This window comes from Lissotriton vulgaris, chromosome 4_1 (genome assembly GCF_964263255.1).
Source record: "Lissotriton vulgaris chromosome 4_1, aLisVul1.2, whole genome shotgun sequence".
Taxonomy (NCBI): Eukaryota; Metazoa; Chordata; class Amphibia; order Caudata; family Salamandridae; genus Lissotriton; species Lissotriton vulgaris.
The window spans coordinates 666,291,980-666,312,891 of NC_141691.1; the positions used below are offsets into that span (position 1 = coordinate 666,291,980).

A 20,912-nucleotide genomic window follows, 5' to 3' on the forward strand; every position below is an offset into this window, starting at 1 on the left:
CTGATGTTAAAATCTGATGTATCCATCCACCAACATGCCCCTGATAATGAGGATAACCTGGCGCCCACCTTCACGGGGAGAAATACTACCTCTATCATTGATTTCCTGATCATTTCCAACCGGGTAGCTCCCCATTGTTCGGTCCCACAGATCTTAGACCTCGGTCTGAGTGACCACAACGCTCTTACTATGATCATATACTGTGAGCTCCATAGGGATGTATTTTCCGGTAGGGTTGTTGACGACATTATCGCATGTAGACCAAATGGGACTCGCATCAAGTGGTGTGGGGAAAAATCAGAGAATTTACATTGTAGGGTGGTGAAAGCTGGCCTAAATACGATACTTAGTTGCCTCGATACGGAAGCCCCCCCAGAACAATCTGTAAACAACTTTGAGAAGTTGGGTGCCATAATAAAGCAAACCCTCACCACAAAGAAGGCTAAAACTAGACGGGTTACACAGGGTTGGTTTAACCAAGCATGTACAAGGGCACTAAAAGCCCTTAAACTTGCCCTCTCCACAACCCCGAGAGACAGGGAAGCGGTCACATCTCTGGGGGCCAATTACAAAAATGAGCTCAAACTCAGGAAACAAGAACTAAGAGAAATAGCCTGGGAAGATCTGAGCAAAGCTGCAGCTCTCCGGGACAGTAAACTATTCTGGAGTACCATCAATAGCCCATTCCTGCAAAAAGAGGAATTCCCTGTTCTCACTGCCCAAGTTAGTGAAGATGGCTGGGTGTCCCACTTCTCAGGGATCTTTGATCCTATTGGAGAGCCCAATGACAATTTTAATTCTATCTGCATTACCCCAGTTGAAACTCCGAGAATCATGACCCATGAGGTGGATATGGCAATAATTAATAGTAAAGGGGGAAAGGCTCCGGGCCCAGATGGGGTACCAGTCGACCTATACAAATTCGATCCGGCCCTCTGGAGCCCATTATTGACCATAGCTTTTAACGCTGCTATGGATAACTGGACTCCTTCTACCTGGGGTGAATCCATTATTATCCCAATCTATAAGAAGGGGGATAGAGGAGAGGCTAAGAACTACCGCCCTATCTCCCTTCTGGATTCCTCACTAAAAATCTTGAGTAGGGTCCTGTTAGCACGTTTGGAAGATTGGGCCTTAGATAACCATATTCTTGCCCCATCCCAATATGGCTTTAGAAAGGGCCTTGGTACGATTGAACAATGTATCAACTTGAACCTTTTGATAGGGAAGTATACCAAGGCCAAGCCGGGATCACTATATTTGTGTTTCGCAGATCTTTCAAGCGCATTTGATCTGGTCGACCATGCCCTGTTATGGACAACTTTACTGGGTATGGGAGCCCCCCCTGATATTATTCATTTTTTAGCCACACTTTACTCCAATTTATCTGCCCAAATCCGCTATGGTCCAGAGGGGGAGTGCACACGAAAGATCAGAGTAAGATCTGGCATCCGACAGGGATGTGTATTGGCCCCGTTGCTTTTCTCGCTCTTCATTAACTCGGTCGAGCAAGAATTAAAGCAAATCCATGCTGATGCCCCCCAAGTAGGAGGCACCCCCATACCGGTATTACTCTATGCCGACGATACGGTCCTACTTTCCAGGACCCCTATAGGCCTCCAAAAACTGATGGACGGGTTCTATGATTTTATACAGAGAAGGAAACTTAAAATCAATAACTCCAAAACGTTTGTCATGGTGTGTGGGAAAAAGCTGAAACTTTTTAAACCCTTCTGTTTTAAGGAAAACCATATTGAAATCGTTACCAATTTTTGTTATTTGGGTGTTACTTTTAATGACAGAGGATCGTGGGCTCCAGAGGAGATTAATGTCAAAGCCAGAATGGGGAAAGCATCCTCAGGCGTCTTCCGCTTTGCCTCTAAAGTAGGAAGCCGCCGTATTGTTGATATGCTGACTATATACAAACACAGATGTACCTCGATAGCATTGTATGGTTCGGGGGTGTGGGGACACTGCAATGCCAGGGCCCTGCAAATTGAAGAAAACAAGTTCATCAAACGGCTGCTTTGTCTTCCCTCCTCGGCATCTACTGTTTTAACTCATTCGGAACTAGATATGGATTACCTGTCCGATCTTACCGGACTAAGGCCATTGCTGGTATGGAAATCCATTTTTACCAAGACGGAAACTGCCTTTACCAAAGACATCATCAAGGACTGCTTACTCTTGGATAAAGTTTTAAGTATCCCATGGTTAAAATATGTAGTCTCAACTGTTAAGGACCTGTTTGACATGGACATATGTAACGACCCCACCTGTTTGAATTCTTTAAGCAAACAGGAACTAAAAAATGACTATCTTAGGGCGAAATCGGATGTGCGAAGTTATGCTACCAGAGAATATTCCACACATACTTTTCACTTTTCACTGAAAGATGATAGTCGTGGTATTCCTATGTACCTTAACGTTATCCACAGACAGTCTCACCAGTTTGTCCTCTCAAGATTGAGATTAGGTATAGTACATAACCTGGTTGCCTTCCCCACAATAAAATCTCACCCAGTTACTCCTTGTCCATGTGACGGTTTTACCAAACAAAGCACATCGCACTTTTTACTACTCTGTCCTTTGTATAAAGCGCAGCGTATTTGTTACCTCAAACCTATGTTCCTTAAATATTCCATGTATACCACAGGTAACGCCATGAGGCTTCTTTTCTCACTTTCAAGCCCTGATATATGTTTTTTCACTGCTACTTTTATTCTGAAATCTATTAGAGCTAGACTTAGTATGGTTTTCCCGTAAATTTATGTGCAGCAACCCCCACACCATGTGACAAGGCTATCCCTGTTCATCATTTTGTGAATCATGTATATGTAATGTTTTAACTGTACACTTTTATGATGTTTTTTAAACACTCGAATAAAGTTATAAACTGAACTGAAACTGACTAGAAACTGTGACTTTTTTCCTCCTTAATTATTTTAAGATTGCTAACTCTCCATATGTAGTGCTTCGGGATGAGAAAACCCTACATTATGACCAAAACTTAACTCTTTAACTGCTAAGGCTTTTTCACCACAGTCCTGAACCGTTTTGATATGTAGGGCATATAATGCTTACGCTTTCATACCTTTTTTTCCAGAAAAGGTATTCATGCCAAATATGTGTCCTTTTTTCCCACTTGTTGAGGAATCTAAAGATCATCAGGGTGTGTGGTTTCCCCTGGAGTGAAATGTGAGAATATCCCAAATATTTGTATTAAAATATGTAGAAAATGGACAGAGTGCTGCGTATGAAAACATGCTTTTCCCCCAAAAAATAGCATCAACAATAAGGGTTGCTGTGGTAAGATGACCATTTTGATTAAAGCAACAACAGTCCCTAAGCTTAAAAAAAATGTAAAACAATGCTCGCGGAAAAAATAATAATTTCCATGAAATGTTCCAATGACTATAAAGAATTCAATTTATTTCCAAACTGAAAACCTAACAAATTAACTTTAAAGAATATATCCCAAAGGGGTAAATCTAAAACAGGTGTTAAGAAAAAACAAAAAAAATAGACAATATACAGGCAATGGCAAAGTGTGACCAAAATTCATGTACAAAAATAGTGGCGCTTATTTAAGAACACAGTTCACTTCTGGACCAAAAAAGGAAGTGTATACATAATCTAGCGGGTTAAAGTGTGTGTCGACTGATTTTCTATCCCGTATCAATATGGGTTCATCATCAGGACAACTCGTATGCCTGAGACAAAGCTAAATAATACAGTGATACATTAAACACCTGGCATCATGTCAATCCATCATTTGTTTGCGTATCAATCCATGAAGGGGAGAAATTGGCAACAGTCAGACAATATGCAAACTAAGGTAGAGATAAACGGTCCCTCTTTTCCGATTAACAGTCTTTTGAGGACTCCAGACTAGCCGGTCGGATCCAGTCACATTTCAAGAAGGGTCACTGTGTTGAGCCGTATGTTCACCGAAAGAACGGTGCGGACGTTCTTCCGGACAGCGGAGGTCAGGAAATACATTATCTGCGAGTTACTATGTCGATGATTGTCTGCAAATAGCTGCAAGGAAATGCTCCAAACCACACTCAGTGTGACTGTTGATTAAACACCTGCAGGTCATCGGGCTAATGTTATGCACCTTCCAGGCGCTTGAGAATGTTTGCTTAGCAGAGACAGACAAGTCAAAGGATGCTTGCGCGGCCGGATGCGTTCAGCCGACAGATGGCGCTGCAGCCGCGTTGATGTTCAGGTTGGGACGAAACCCAGTGTAATTCAAGAACACACACGCACGTCTCGCACCACTCTCCTAGGTCGTTGAAAAGGCATCACATTTATGGTGAATTTCAACAAGATGGTCCTTTATTTGGCCTCCTGGACTCAGCTACCAAAGGCCCCGCATTCCTTTTAAAGTTATATATATTGTATTGCCATACGCGGGTTCAATTGCAATGCATTGGCTTGTAAGGAATGTCAATACAGACACTCCGCTTTGCATAGCAGCGTTAGGATATAAAATAAAAGCATGAGCTACTAATAAAAGAGAAAAGACTGGGCGCCATCGCTAATGATCCCCCCCCCCCCCTCCCTGTGGGCAAAGTACATGCACGGGGTAGCAGACAGCAATGTCGAAAATCCATTAGTATTTAAATAAAACTAGAACAAATATGAGTCGGTGTCCAGGAGATGTTAAACCTATGAATAACGCACGTAATGTGCATAATAAATAAATAGATACCGCTTCCCACATGATTTCTATTAGAAGACTGAAGTTTAATGAGTAGGCGATAGAGGTTCAAACTAAGCAACTTGAAGCTGGGGGAGTCGCTGAGGCGCACATGCAGATATAGCACGTTCTCAGACGAAGGTATTTTCTCTTCCAATGTTACGTCTTTTTTTATTTTGCTTCATTTCTAAATGTTAAGAACTTCCTTTAATGGTAATGGGGACTTTGAGCAGCTGGTCTATTCAATACTTGCCTTACTCCATTTCTCGCGTGCATTGATTGGATTGAAGGAATAATATTCGCAGCCGAAACGCGAAATAGAAACGAATTTCGAGAAGTACGACAGTCAGAAAGCAGGAAAACTTCAAAAGAAAGGAAAGGTTACACGCAAGCAAGTGAAAGCCCAACAGCCTTGCGCCTTTCCCCACATGTGCATGTTGAAAAATAAGCTTGAAAGATCTTTTTAACATGAAAATATACATCACCAGGAGAAGCAGCACAAGACCCTTTTGGTCAGATGACAGGAGTTTGGGAGGCTCAAAGGTTTGCCAAGGGCACTTGTCCTGAACAATACAAATCTTCGTTAACAACCGTGTAACTGAGGTAGTCTGCCAGGCCATAGGGCGGCGGAGTCAGGCTGTGGCCGTGGGTAGCGCACGCTACCTCAGCCCCGCGGGTGCCTGGCACACGCCTGCAGAACACTCACGGGATGGAGGGACGTCTCGGCTGCCAGCCTGTGCTGTTCCCCGCCCAATCCCTGCACCCGCCCTCTGCGGCCGCTGATTGGAGGATAGCTCCCGGCCGCAGCCCGGACACTGGAGCGGCTGCCTGCCACTCAGCGGGGTGGGGTCTGCTGTAAACTTTCATTGAAGGCTGGGGAAGCGGGGCGGCTCAAGAAACAACTGCAGCGGGACACGGCAGCCGGAGGGCAGCAGACGCCTGGACGTTCGGGGCGCACCTCGGCAACGCACCACTGGGGGCAGCAGCTCAGAGCCTAGCGGTCAGGGCGAAAGATGCTTGAACCCAGGGAGCAGAGGGAGCTTTCTTGAGCAGGCAGCGGTGGTGCTCCCGGAATGAGCCCTGTCCCGCACGGTGGGAGAAGCTGGAGGCATGCGGAGGGGAAGAAGCGGTGGCAGTTTCACGCGCTCTGTACGGAATCCTGACTCATCCCGCTGCATCTCACCTCATCTTACATCATTCGTTACCTTATTTTCCCGCCCTGAAGTTATAAACCACATCATTTTACCGCCGGCGGACAACCTTTCGCAGAATCTCAACGCCGGTACAGTCTTCTAGCGCATCGGACATCACCGTCCATGTATTAAGGTGGCGCTTAACATACCTACTACTAAATGAAATAAGGTGGCGCTGCATATACCGCCTGCAAAATACCGACCACAACTTCTGAGCGCCCATCGGATCACACGCCCCAAGGGTCGCCCATCCCAAGGCAGAGGACTATCCTGTATGTACTGCGTGTGGAATACTGGACTGGGGGAACTTTGGGTCACATCACCCTCAGGAGCACATCTTTCACGAGGCAGGCGACCCCGGCTATTCCGCCAGAAGCAACCCGGCCACGGAATCTGAAGGCGCTTGGATCACGCCGCCTTAGCATCACTCCGTGCTGAACACCGTCCGTACATTTTACCGCTTATTTGGATCACACAGCCCCGCTGGGATCTAACGTTTATTTTTCACACCTTCACCAACTTCAGGATTGCCCTTGAGCCCATTCTCACCTGCCCGACAAGGGAGATGCTTATCTGTTAACTCTTCTGTGCAAGGTCAACCCGCGCGCCTCACCTGCCCCGCTGTGGGAATGCCGAGGACGCCCTCGGCCGCCGGGCCTGGCGATGCGTCCATGGGCTGAGGCGGGCGTGTGGGTCCGGTGAGGGGAGGGTCCGGTGACAGGTCATGCCGAGCAGCTCTGGACCCGAGCAGGGGCGGGCGCACCGGTGATGGGACCGTGTCTGTGACACACCGGGCGGCACCGTGTATATTTGTGTTTTGATTTGCTCCCCGTGGAGCCCCAATCTCAGTCATGGCTTCCGAGGTGATGTGCGGTCTGATCTTCAGACTGCTTCTTCCAATGTGTCTTGTGGCCGGTAAGTCTGGGAGGAATTGGGGCGACAGATGTCCTTTAGTGTTTAACGTGCTTGAAGCGAACCATGGCATGCTATCTACACACACAACACAGACACCGGCAGCCATCAAGAGCATTACTCACTTTTAACATGTAGAAACCAATATGAATGTTTACCTGTAATACGCGATGACACGCTGCACATGCAATTACCGAAACTTTTCTGAATATATCTGTGCATCGCATATGCAATATTATTCTCAAATATCAGCGTTGTAATAGCAACGAAGGTCATATGAGCAAGACCAGCTATTATCGCGTGTAAAATTACTCAATATGACATGGCCAATAATAATAATCAGCTTCACATTGTTTACATTGTGCAATGTCTCGTGTAACTTTGAGTATTATATCTCAATATAACCTGTGACATTAACTGTGTTAATATTATTGCTCTTTTTTTTATAAGTAATATGTCTTTACACTATAATACATGTAACATTCAGTGGCGCAACACGGCCCCCCGCGGTGCAGGTGGCCCCCGAGCTACAGGGGTACCCTCAGCAAAGTACTCTGTCCTGAAAGCTCCGGACTAAATCCGGAGGGTGGGGCCCTACATGTACTTGCAGGGGACCCCCCTCAATTTTCGTTGCGCCACTGGTAACATGACATAACATTATACACGAGATAAGGCTATTGTTAATGAAGTACTATATTGCACGGTATCAAAGGAGTGGGACAGATCAGTTAGTTAAACCCTCTCCTTTGATTGATCTAGTTATCTGCAGTTCCCGGCACGGCCGACTCGGTCTTCCATTCTCCAGAGAAAGTAAAAGTGCGCACAATTAAAAAAGATAATACTAGCTCTTATTTTACAGTGCTTCAAAGGCGAGGAAGTGCGTCGAGGAGCGCTGTGTACAATAACCCGTTATTATTGTGGTATTATCTGATTAATATCGCAGACATTTTATGTGAAAAATGACTGCCCTTTATCATGGCAGTAATGCCATTGTGTATCGTCGTGCGCCTGGGTGTGAGCGGTATCCTGGGATGCTGAGGCAGGGTATCTAAGTACCCCAGTAAGGAGGAACTTCTTTCTACTCCATGGACGTGAGCTGCCCGTGGTGCGAGCCTCACTCTAATGCCTGCGGCGGGTCACTTGCCGCCGCTTAACAGAGGATGCGCGTCGCTTCCAGTGGTGCAGCACGTGCAGTGGCACAGGGCCCCAGATGCCTCAGGGGTCAGTTAATCCCTGATTACTACAGTATTTCACAGTTCACAAAGCGGCCTTCCTTGCACTAGGGCATATGACACACTTGCAATGCGCCGGACAGGGGGTGGTGTGTACAAGGACCACCAAGCGCTTCGACGCCTCGTTGGGAGTAGTACGCGCTATATAAATGCAATTACAATACGTTTAATGAGTTATCTACAATTACAATCGAGGGTGATACACGCCTCCTCACGCCCACCATAACAGCCCCAGGGCTCTCTAGACCCAGCAGTACCCCTACTGCGTAACACCACGCACCTCCTCGCAGCCACCCAGCTGTGCGTGCCCCGGGTGTGGGTGGCTTACAGACACTCCGCGTGCGGGACACTTCACACACACTGCGCTCACTTGAACAGTGGCAAGAGGTGTCATTCTCATGACCAGCTGGAACTCCGTAGGACGCTGTGTAAAATTTCGCAAATAGGACAGGGCTGTTCAAATGGTGGATTGCGGCTGCAGTTTGTACGGATGGCGAGGGGCACGCACGTGAGTAACCGGGCCCTTGTGTGGTATATCGAAACCGTCCCACATCTGTGGAATGGTGTGCAGAACCCAAGACGACTTCCAACCCGGGGGCACTAGAGAAGGGCAGGGCACACCTTTGTGAGTTAGCCCTGGTGCTCGGAAGTGAGATGCAGTGCATCGACGAACATGTTACCGCTACCACTCAACGAAAACGTGTGTTTCACCAGAGGTGTGTTCGTTGGGGTGACGCAGCCAGTTGCTGGTACTTCTCCACGTACGAGGTGCACACCAGAGTTACCGTTTTCGGGGTGACTGTCACTGTTGTTGCCCGGGATCTTCCTGTTTCGATGTGCCACTGACTTCTTGTGTGACCTGGGACATGGCCCGAACATGGCCCGAACATTACTATGGTGCCCGCTGTCCAGTACTCTCAGACCCTCCACAGGCCGTCCTTAGTTCGCTGCAGCGGTTGTCGCTTTTGGAGAGCTGGTCACACCCAACCAAGGTGTGCCTACATGTCACAGCCCCGCACATGTCCACCATGGCAAAGATGCCAGCCGGGCCGTGGGTAAGATTACCGCCTGGCACCCGCCAGACTCACCCCAAGGGAGGTGAGGGTAGAGATCCAAATTGTGCTGATTGTTTATACATTGAGACCTCCTCACGGCTGTCTGCTGACCCGCGCGACGGCGAAAGACGCCACCTGTCCTCCTGGATGCGCGAGCGGCAGCCGGAGGCGCCTTCCGCTCTGCGCCATGTGCGCGCGGGGGGCTCGAGGACCGCACCTCGCGCCCTGGTACGAGTGTTACTCACAGGTGAAAGCACTCCCCGCCGAGGGCACGAGGAGAACACAGCTGGGAGTGATGATGATGCACCATCCGCTGCTGTGTTGTAGGCGCGCGGGTGTGAAGGACACCTCTAGCACCCCCACACGCATAGTCACTTTCTCTCGCGGTTATCTCGGTCCCCTCAGTTCGCTCTCCCTCTAACGTGCCTCACATATATTCCCGTGTTTACCCCCCTTGCTCCCTTCTTGCCTCTGCCTCGAGGGCAGGGCTGAGAGCCTTTCCTAGTTAGTTTGGCGCGAGTGGATGTTCCTTGCACTTCCCTCACGCAAAGACTCTATTCCCCTACCCCGATTCCGCTCCTCATCCCTCTTGCCTAAGATTCGACCTGCGGCGGCGGCGGCTGCGCTGCGGGCCTCGGTGCCCCAGGCGCAGAGTGAGTGCCTGATTCTTCCCTTCTCTTTCCCTCTCTCACGCACACACTTTCCTTTCGCACTCAGCTCACTTCTCCCCGTGCTGCCCCGAGCGCCGCGGTGCCTGTGCTCGCTGCTGATAGGGACCCCGCCCTACCAGGGCCTGCCAGCCCGTCTGCTGTCGGCAGCTTGAAGATAACAGGCATCCCCAGGCAGCAGCACGCGCGGGTTTCTTTGGTATGCTCGAACAGAGGAGCATTGACAATGCTTAGTTGTACACCGTTCCTTTCACACGTCCTTTACGCACTATGGAGGTGCTGGGGCTGTGCATTGGATGCAGCTTTGCTGTGACCAGTCAGTGTTTGCCCTCTGATGCCGCTGGGGTTTGTGGCGTCTGACAGTGTCAGATATGACAGGTGTGCTTCTGTCCCTTAACCAGCAGTCCTGCACTTTTCGCTTAGCAGGATCTCTATACTTATGTTTTTGATCCCTTTTGGTACATTTGTAATTTTAATTGCAGTGTCTCCGAATGAGTTCCTCTGTACTTCGTATGAGGTGCATTAGACTGAAAGGGAGTGTTCCATCTCATGTGAGGGGCCTGTCACGGTGCTCACAGAGGCTGTGTGCTATCACCCTGCAGGATCGCGGGCGTCTTTCTGTCTCTGTCCCCGCCTTCACATCTCGCATGTGTTCATTGTGTGCCCCTGTTCAATGCTCTTAGGTGTCAGCAGGTATTCTGAAACGTATAACTCCCCCACTCAACTGCATGTCATTTTGCGAGGCCTCAGTATTTAGCTTCCCAGTGGAAGTGGTTCATTTAGTAAGGCACTAGTTTAGTTTATTAATTTAGTGATCTTCCTAGTGGAAGTTGTGCATTTAGTGAGGCACTTGTTTAGATAACTAATTTAGTGTCCTTCCCGGTAGAAGTGGTTCTTTTAGTGAGATTCTAGTTTAATTTACTAAAGCAGCGCCCTTCCTGGTGGGAGTGGTGCATTTAGTGAGGTACTTGTTACGTTTTGCTGGTTTAGTGATCTTCCCACTGACTGGGAGTGATTCATGTAGAGCCAGATTGACATGAACTTCCATTTGCGATTTCCTAATAGTGAATGTTTGTGATTCGCTTTTAGGAAATCGCAAACATCTATGTACAATAATGTGTTTTACTCTGTTTGCGATTCCCAATGGTTCGCAAGGGACTTGCCTCATTAATAATCATTAAGCATGTCACAATTTGTAACCCATTGGGAATGGCCAGCACTCTGACTTGGTGGCCTGCTGGGGGTCAGCAGACCACCATGTCTGTGATTGCTTTTTAAATAAAGCAGTTTTTTAAATTTTGAAATGCATTTAAAAAAGAAGAATGAAAAGTTTCCTTTTCATTTTTTAAGAGCAGGCAGTGATCTGTGGGACCATTTCTTGCTCTTAAAAAATGTTGGCGCCCACATTCACAAAGGGGAAGGAGCCCCTTAGGGACCCCTTCCTGTTTGTGAGTGGGTTCCCACCTCCTTCATGGAATCGGTAAAGTATGAATGTTTTTCTACAGCTTTCCACTTTCAAAACATTTATACATGCCTTTGCGACTCGTTCTTAGGAATGTACGCCCTTGGCACGGCCCTTCCTAATAGTGACTCGCAAACCCAATTTGTGATTCGGTGACAGTTTACCGAATTGCAAATAGAGCTTTTTACATTTAAAAATGCTTTTTTTCAGGTCGCAGACTGCCCAATTGTGCGAATCGGGCCATTTGCGAGCTGAAAAATGTTTCGTACATCAGGCCCTTAGTGATATGCTTAGGTAAGTTATGAATTATCTTCCTGGGATACGTGGTGAACTTAACTAACTTTTTAGTCTTCCCGGTGGAAGTGGTTCATTTAGTGAAGGGCCAGTTAAGTTCATTAATTTGTTGATTTGAATTGCTTTTTGTATAGCATGAAAAGCTGCTTCCCAAGAATTGGGTCCTGGCACTGGCAAGCAGAGAAATTCAAAGTAGTCTCACGTTTGATGGCAGAGGGTGGTCTTAAACCTCTTTTTGAACAGCACTTCCAATTTGAGCATTCTATGATCAGCTTGGAGCCCATTCCACAGCTGGACTGTTAAAAGTGCAAAGGAGCGTCTCTACTCCAGACTGGGCTGTTGAATCTGGGTACTTGGAAAAAATCTTCATTGGCTGAGTGAAGGACTCTTATTCGTTGATATTCTCCAAACCTACTTCTGAGATAGGCAGGTCATTTTTTTGGGCTCTATGGAACATAGGATCAAAATCAGCAAGACTCTGAATTTAATGTGTTCCTTTATTGGCAACCAGTGGAGTTGCTTTAGGTTTTTGTCCTTCCCACTGAAAGCGTTTAATTTAGTGGAGTTCTAATCTAGTTGTATAGTAATTGTATTTGTATAGAGTTAACTAACCCTAATGAGGCACTGAAGCTATTTACATGGAGCATTAACAGGTGAAAGTGCCTAAGAAGGATTCACTTATGATCTCTTAGTCAAACAGTGCATGCAATGCTATAGCAAGGTTCCAGTCGGTAATCTGTAGTTAAACTATTTTTAATTCAGTTTTCAATTTCTTCCCGGAAAACCTACGAAAGATACTGATGAAACAGGTGTGAATTCTTCATAAATTATATTGATGTAATATGAATATAAAGGGTACAAAAAGATTAATGCAACATAAGAATGACCGAGGTTTACAAAGAAATTCTGTGCTATTGATACCTCAGAGTCATTGTTGCAAGCATCTATTCCAGACACAAATACATCAACAGAACAGTGAATCTGAACAAAACAAAGAACACTTTTATTTCACAGAGATTTATACAGCGATAACTTGACCCGAATTGGGTATCAGAGCGCTTTACATAGCACCAGTTTCATTACATGAGGACACATTAATTTTTGTTAGGTGGGGGAGATTAAGTGATGTGCCCAGAATCACAGGATGTTCAACGTCATTGCCGAGATTTAAACACAGGGCCCCAGATTCGAGGTCGACCGCCCTAGCCGTTAGGCCAACTCCTCTCCCCACTTTCTAAAGAACAATGAAACAATAAGGAAATAGATGAGGTTTTCGAGGTTTCAGTCTTGTTGGTGTATACATCAGGACGATGAAATATGGCCCGTATATGACCCATAAGACCATTCCATGAGGAATGTCTAATCATAATTGAATCTGTGGATTGTTAAAATCTTCCTGGTCAATTACACGAAAAAGGAAGGAGCTATTGAAGAGCTTGTGGAATTGGTAAATTTCCAAACAAGTTATAAGGCTCTGATGTAGTAACCTTTAGAGATTGGCTGAAGCTTGTGTTCACAATCAACAAGGTACTCCTCCTTTGACAAGCCGCTGTCACTGCAAAGCCCATCTACGCCTTACCTGGACCACGCTCCCCCTTTCCTCAATTACGTGCAACACAAGAATTTATTGTATGTTGTAAACTAAATAGAATTATAATTACATTTGAGAACAAATGTGGCCAGTTATTTAAAGGACTTAAAGTGTATAACAAGTCCACCCTTGAACTGTTTATCTTTGCCTTCACTTTTCACAAAACCTTGTTCACCCTTCCATCATTAGAGCACTCTCTCTCTCCCCTTGCACGTTCTAGGAGTAACCACTCTTGTACCTCCTAAATTGTACGAATTTATGTCCTTTATGTGAACTTTAATACTATGGAATTAAAAAATCCCTGTTTGAAAGTAATTGTTTTGGTTGTTGCAATTCTAGAAAAAGTAATGTATTAATACAGTAAGCCGGAAGCTTGAGGCTGTAAAATTAATTGACTTAAATAATGATTGCAGGTTGGTGCTTAGATCACTTATAAATTAGGTTGAGGACCATTGTTTTTCATACCATATTGTACCCAGGTCCAGGACCATTTTTGGGTTTCCCCATTTTTGATAATGGCTGTCACTGCAGTCAGCATCCAGTGTTGAGGCTTAAGTACAATCGCCAATTCACTGGTGCTTGTGCTCTCAAAGGTCGAACCAGGCACAGAGTGGAACTCTCCTCCGATACCCCGCTATCACTTCAGTTGGAGTCTGTGAAATTACATGGAGCAGCACACTGCTCCACACCCACGGTCTGTGGTTAATCCAGTGGTGATTGGTTATTGTTGGTTATTGAGATTACACTTGTGCTTGAAAGGAAACTGTTCCATGCTTTATTCTAGTGATTCTGTGGTAGATTGAATTAATAGGAGTTAGGTGTCATTGTTCGGGAGCAGTATGTGAGTTCATGCAGATTTTTGGTGGGATTAATAGATGAACTAGAGGAGACTAGTTTTTACTAGACTGCAGGAGTATGATTTTCACAGAAAATGTCATCTTTGAAAGGAAGAGTTGACAATTTGCAGATATACAATAAAATAGATTGAAACAAATATATATGTGCTCCAGGCGAGGAGACATGCAGAGAATGGAAAGGAGAGCATCATTCAAAAGAAAAAGTTGAGGCAACAATTGAAAGTTTTATATCACAGTCAGTTTCTCATGCAAGAGTTTTGAAATACTGAGGTGTCTTTCTGAGATAGCATGCAATCTGATGATGTAGACCAGGCGGAATCATGTGAACAGTCTACTAATTTAGCTAGCTTCCCGTTTGATATGATTTAGTTAGTGAGGTAGACACTCACTGTTTCCTCATGGCTGTGCTTGAGTGGCGGCTCCTCGAAGGAGTGCTGTGGGGCGGTGAGGCGGACATGTGAGGGGCAGGGTGGGGGTAGTAAACTCCGGCATACGGCCGAACGGGGTTAAGTAAATAATGAAAAATAGTACATTGGTGTTGCAGCACGTGCAATGTAATTCGTTTTAGTTATTTATGCCGGAGTTTACTACCCTCCACCATGCCCCTTCCTGCCCCACTGCCCACACTACTTCCTTGAGGAGCCGCCACTGTAAATGTAGCGCTTATATAGCACACGTATCACCCCCGAAGGGGTCTCAAGGCGCTGTACACATACCACTGTGGAACCCTTCCAGGCCTTTCCCTGTGAAGGGCCCACTTCTGGGCACCCCCAAGGTGAAGACAGGCATCCTAGCGCTGTTGGGGCCGTTGTGGAGATTAAGCAAGCTATTGCCCAGAGTTGCAGAGTGGGACCCATGCTTAGAATAGGCACAGAGGCGAGAATTATCAGGTCCGGGAAAATTGAGCCCAAGACCCGCCGAGGTGGGAATTGAACCCTGGTCCGGGCCAGACCTCTGCATCAGGGTCTGCCGCTCTAACCATTGAGCCACACTTCTCCACTGTGTGCTTCATATAAACATGTTTCTTTGTGTTACAGAAAGTGATAGACAATGAGGCTCTATAAACGTAACTTGTTGGTGCACTACTTCCTGTAACACACATCTTGTTGGTTTACTGGCATGGTGATACACAACTCTTGTGATCAAACAGAATGGTCCACTTGTTGGTTCTTCGCGACCCTTGATGGCCTGCAGCGCATGAAGCTTAAACTAGGGCTTGAATGTGTGACCTGCAGGTTACACCCAGGCTTCCAGGATTGGATGCGTTAGTTTAATGAGCTGTCCTAGTGGCTTAAGCGTCAACCAAATGCTTATCTCTGGTGAAAAGCAAGAGTCGCCTACGTGTCTCATGCTGATTTCCAGGCACATGCACTCCTGGGTATTTCTTACACTCATTTAGGAGATGTCAGCTAAGCTCCTGCAGTGACTTCTTATGGGATGAATGTCGTGGTAGAAAGGCACACGTCCTTAGTCGTGCCAGAGAAGGAACCATAAGTTGCGCTTACAGCTTGCCCACGGAGGGCGGTGTCTTAGGGGCCCGTGTGTCACTTGGGTCAAACGAGATCTAGCTCCACCTTTACTACTTCCTCTGTTGTTGTCAAACCGGCACTAAAGCGCAGAGATACTCCAGTTGGAGTCGATTCCAGCGCTATACAAACTCACAAATAAATAAATAAATAAAGTGTCTGAAGCGCTTAAGCGAAAAAAAGTGTAGGGACCCGAAGCTTTTCATCAGAGTGCACAATCGATGCTGCTGAATGCCGGGCTATTAAACCCCAAGGGTGCCTAGCCTTGCGCCTCTCTCTTCCAGGTTCCTATTCTTCTTGTCTCTGTATCTCACTCTTGGGGGTTCTATTTCATTCACCTTTTCTCCCGTGGTCGCTGTTTCTCCACCTTTCTGTTCCTCATTCTTTTTCCCTTTTTAGCCTTTCCCTTCCTTGTTCTGGGTCAAAATCTGCTGTAAAAAGTGCCTGTCCCCAAAAGTGCGTGCCAGCTCCCATCAGCTGCAAAGCTAGACACAAATTACACAGTGGAGGCAGCATTCGCTGGGCCTCCTTGCTTAGGGCTTTATTGATGTGTTATTATGCGCCAATGGTTGCTTACAAGCATTCTTGAGAAAGTCACACCTATGTACGGGGCACATCAGCTACTCCGAACGGAAGGTCGGTGGATCAGGCCTTGGGTTTGTGTGTGTGCCCGGGCCCTCCACTCTGGCACCTCCCACCCCACCTCAGAGGTGAACGGTGGACACTAGGGTGACCAACTGGCATTGGTGCAAATTCAGGACGATGAGTGTAAAAATTCAGGACAAAGGGTCAAAATTCAGGACACAAATTCAGGACAGGAGGTCAAAATTCAGGACAAAACTTTAGGACAATTGGATAAGTTTTACAGACACATCAGAGGTCGCGCAATAGTATATAAGTAAGCCCAGCCATATCCAAACATTCAACCAGTTGCAAACTTAGCCATCATGTATCCTTCCATCTATCATTTCACTCATCCATCCCTTCATTCATCCTTTCACTCATCAATCCATTATCCATCCATTCACCCTTTCACCCTATACATCTGTACACTCATCCATCCACTCTTCTACCCATCCACCCATTCACTCATCCATTCAGCCATTTACCCTTTCACCCATCCAGCCATCCTTTCACTTATTCATCCATCCACCCAGTCACTCATCCTTCCACCCATCCACCCTTTCAGTTATCCATCCATCCATCCATCCATCCATCCATCCATCCATCCATCCATCCATCCATCCATCCATCCATCCATCCATCATCCATCCATCCATCCATCCATCCATCCATCCATCCATCCATCCATCCTTTCAGTCATCCATCCATCCTACCTTTCTCTCTCCATCGACCCTTTCACTTAGCAATCCTTCCTTCCATCCATCCATCTATCCACCCACCCTCCCATCCATCTACTCATCCACTCATGAATCCATCCATTGACCCTATCACTCATCTATCCTTCCTCTCATCCATTTATCCTTTCACTCCTTCACTCATCTATTCATCCTTTTGTCCATCTACCCTCCCTTTCACTTACTCATCCATCCTTACATCCACCCTTTCACTCATCCGTTCATCCATTCACCCTTGCACTTATCAATTCATCAACCCATCCATCCATCATTTCACTCACCCATCCACCCACTCACTCATCATCCACCTTTTCACTCATCCATCGTTTCACCCATCCATCCACCCTTCTACCCATCCAGCTACCCTTCCACCCATACATCCAGCTATTTAACTTTTCTCTCCTCCATCCTTCCAATCACTCATCAATCCATCCATCCTCTCTCATTATCCATCTATTCAATCTTTCATTCATCCATTCACCCTTTCACTAATTCATCCAGCCATCCACCCATCCCTTCACCTACTCACTCGCCCACCTTAACATATTAATTTTTAGCTGAGCCTTTTTGAGAAGAGGCCCATCAAGAACTTCACCCTCACTGCAGGAGCCATTCCAGGACTCGAACAGAAGCCACCCAGGGCAGACACAGATCCACCACATGGGGGACAGGAGCCATCACAGGCGCGGAGGGGCGGGGGGGCTGGAGCCACCACATGGGGGGACAGGAGCCATCACTGGGGGGGGGGGGCAGGAGCTATCCCAGAAGGGGGAACAGGATCCACCAGGGTGGGCACCCGAGTGGGCGTGCAGTATTCTAGTATCATCTTGGTCTCTTCCAGGGTGGGGTAGGGCTTTTCCCCCCCTCCTGGACAAGACAACGAGAAGACAGGCTCTCTTTCCAAAATGTTACTTTTGCCATCTCCAACTGTGATGTACAGCACTTAAAGGAGATACTCCGAGAGAACTGATTTAACTGATTGTCCTCCATACTTTGTTAATCAGTGTGGGTGCGATTGTGCCATTTCTTTATTTTATTACATTATAGACTGCATGTTTGCAGAACCGAGGTTTGTTGAAACCACATGCTGTCTCGGTGTAATGGGGCCGGTTCTAGGATGTTTGGGGCCCTGAGATGTGTGAGGCCCCTCTAAATTGCAGAGACATGACGCATTCAGGGCTGTTTGTATCTGAATAGATGTTCCTGCCCCTGAAGCGGCAGCCCCTCCCTCTCAGTCAGCTCCAAGCACCTCTTAACAGCTCACCAAGGGCTGGAGGTGTGAGGGTAGCCATCCCACTGTGCCTCTCCAATGCTGCCGGGTATCCCAGCTTGCATCGGAGTCTGTTAAAAACCCGACCCCAACAGCATCAGAGTCAAGAAGGGAGTGGGTGGTTAAAATTACGGACAAATGGCGTCCGTTAAAGAATCCTTCACAGACAACGGACAGACGGCTGAAATTACGGACTGTCCGCGAAATTTACGGACGGTTGGTCACCCTACCACGCTCCCATTCTCTGATGTGGCCGCTTTTGTACGAGCCTGGCCTGGAACCATCTGTACACTTGCTTGGTCTGTTTGTGATGTGACCAGTGGGGTTAGCGCACAGCACCCGTGGCCCTGTCTTAAAGAGGCCCTACGAAGAACTGACCGTTTATAGTGAGTTCAAATCATTGCTCTGTTATATCCTAAAGGTCATTGGTCGTCTCTCACCACCTTGCCACACGCAATCTTATTTGCTTTCATTTTAGAAGAAGCCGAGACGAATCAGCGAGAAAACAAGATAACATTTACTCTGAGAGGCAGGATATTACATTTCCCATCCCTATAAGTAGGGCAGAACACCATGTTTCAGTTCTTCTAAGATTCGGACAAGCACCTCCAGCTCTTTTTAATGAGAAAATAGCTTCTTCGAATCAAAAAAGGAAATCTTTCTTATAACTTTAATACTAAAGGCAGAGAAAAAAAAGCGCGTTTCCTCTGTTGGCGGATGAAGCCGTGTTTAAGGAAGCACTATTTACTGGCCTTCTTTTATATCGGCGTTTTCTTATTTATTTATGCGTTTTTATATAGCACATACTTTACCCAGAGGTGTCATAGCGCTTTGCCAATTAAATTACATATGGAGGAATACGAGCCACATGCTAGCAGGCAACACTACTTATATGCACAACAGTTACTCATGGTGAAAGTTACAGATTAACAAGTTGCATATTCACTTGAGACTAAATATTAAGTTAAGGTGAAGCGATTAGGGTTACAAAAATACATATGTCATATTTACAAAATTGAGACAGAGGATCGTAAAAGTTCTCATGTAACAATCAGGGTCATGGCCCTGAATGAGGTGGTGTGTGAATACCGGGAAGATTGGCAAGGAGAATTATTGATAGAAGTGTCTTTGGAAGAGAAGAGTTTTAAGATCTGCTTTGAAAATCCGGATAGAGGCAGTGGTGCGAAGGTTTGGAGGCAGCGAGTTCCAAATTCTAGTCACATTACCTGAGGATTGTGCCATAAGTCTTTCCCTTTTGAAGGTTGGAGGCTCTAGCAGTAGATTTTCAGCCTTGTGTGAAAGTCTGGACCCGCCTGATATTTTGAGTTTGTTGGAAAGGTAGTGAGGGGTCAAAGTGTGTATTGTTTTATGGGTGATGCAAGCAGTCTTATATATTAACCTAGCTTTAGTGGGAAGCGAGCAAGGAGAAATCAGTATTGGTGTAATATGGTTGTTTCTTTTGGCCCCGTACATGTAATGCACCACTGAATGGAGGATGGATTTTGGGGGAGATGGGTGGGTTCTGGGAAGGCTGCAAGGAAAGAACTAGAGTAGTCCAGTCTGGAGAGTACCAAAGATTGAACCAGAGTTTTCAGGTCTTGATCGGGAATGAAAGAGCGAATTCCCCCAGAGAAGTTGCAGTTGGAAGCGTGCGTTCTCGGCCATGGTGTGGATTTGGGAATGGAAATTGAGTGCTTTGTCCAGAATGACACCCACGGATTTGGAACGGTTGACAATGGTAGGTTTTTTGTTAAGAATGTTCAGATTATTCATCCATGATTGAAAAGGAGGTGGAGAGTTTGAGGTTCAGATAAGAAGGAATTCGGTTTTAGGGGGATTCGTAATTAGATGATGAGATGTCATCCATTAGTCCAGTATGGAGCTTGTAGGTTTAAAAGTCTATTGCAATGTCTCAAGTGATGGGGTCAATAGAAAGGTTTGAAGGTTTTGTTTTCAGAATGGTCTTGAGGATGTGTCTCTGTAGAGGACCATTTTTGCTTCTGGAGGACTGGGCAGAGTGCAGGTTGTTGCTGAAACTAAGGGTAAATGTGCCACTGAGAGCAACATCGGTGTACAGTCAGGGCCAGACTGGAAACTCAAAGCAGCCCTGACAAACTCTGTCAGGCCAGCTCCCATACGGTGCATAGCTGGTGTAGTGAGCGAGCCTCACCACTACAAGGGGGTTTGGTGGGCTTCTCCCCCCAAGAAAATATAGGAACAAATGGTGCATCCTATAACACATTTTTATTATATATTCAATTGTATTACCTTTTAAAGCATAGTAACTGGTGACCTTATAATGCACCAGAATTCAATAATCTTTGTTGGGGCTCTTCAATGATTCCCTTACTATCACCCTCCAACAGTGCCTCTCATCTCTCTATAGTACCTCACTCACAAGTATTTGTTTTGTTTGAATGCACCTCTCATACCATTGTAGAGTGTCAGAGCATTTTACATCACACACACATGCAGAGACAATGAATCATACGTGTGCAAATCAGAGTATAGAAAATGTTACATAAGACAGAAGGGACTGCAAGGTGTAGGATTCACATGTCTTCTATACTGGTAGGCATTTTTTAAGAGTCCTTGGTCTGGGGAAGCACAAACTAAGAATTCAGATCTTAACACAGTCGTAAGTAGTGGCTTTACTAATAAGAATGTATTTATTTACACCGAAACAAACCCTTTTAAACAAAATTAGTGTCTTCAGCTTTGGTTAAGCTATTTCATGTATAATCGCTGATATTCTGTGTATGATTATTGCGTGACACTCCTTCAATAAA

The 20,912-nt window shown here is 46.1% G+C and overlaps 1 protein-coding gene across 1 annotated transcript in view; it reads left to right on the forward strand.

Annotated features, from left to right (window-relative positions):
* Positions 1-5,597: 5,597 nt before the first annotated feature.
* The window catches only part of PIEZO2 (piezo type mechanosensitive ion channel component 2), a 1,150,823-nt gene continuing 1,135,508 nt past the window's right edge, over positions 5,598-20,912 (forward strand). The window contains exon 1 of the mRNA XM_086964934.1: positions 5,598-6,813. Coding sequence (XP_086821060.1) covers positions 6,750-6,813 — 64 coding nt within the window. The 5' untranslated portion in view covers positions 5,598-6,749. The remainder of the gene's footprint in view (positions 6,814-20,912) is intronic.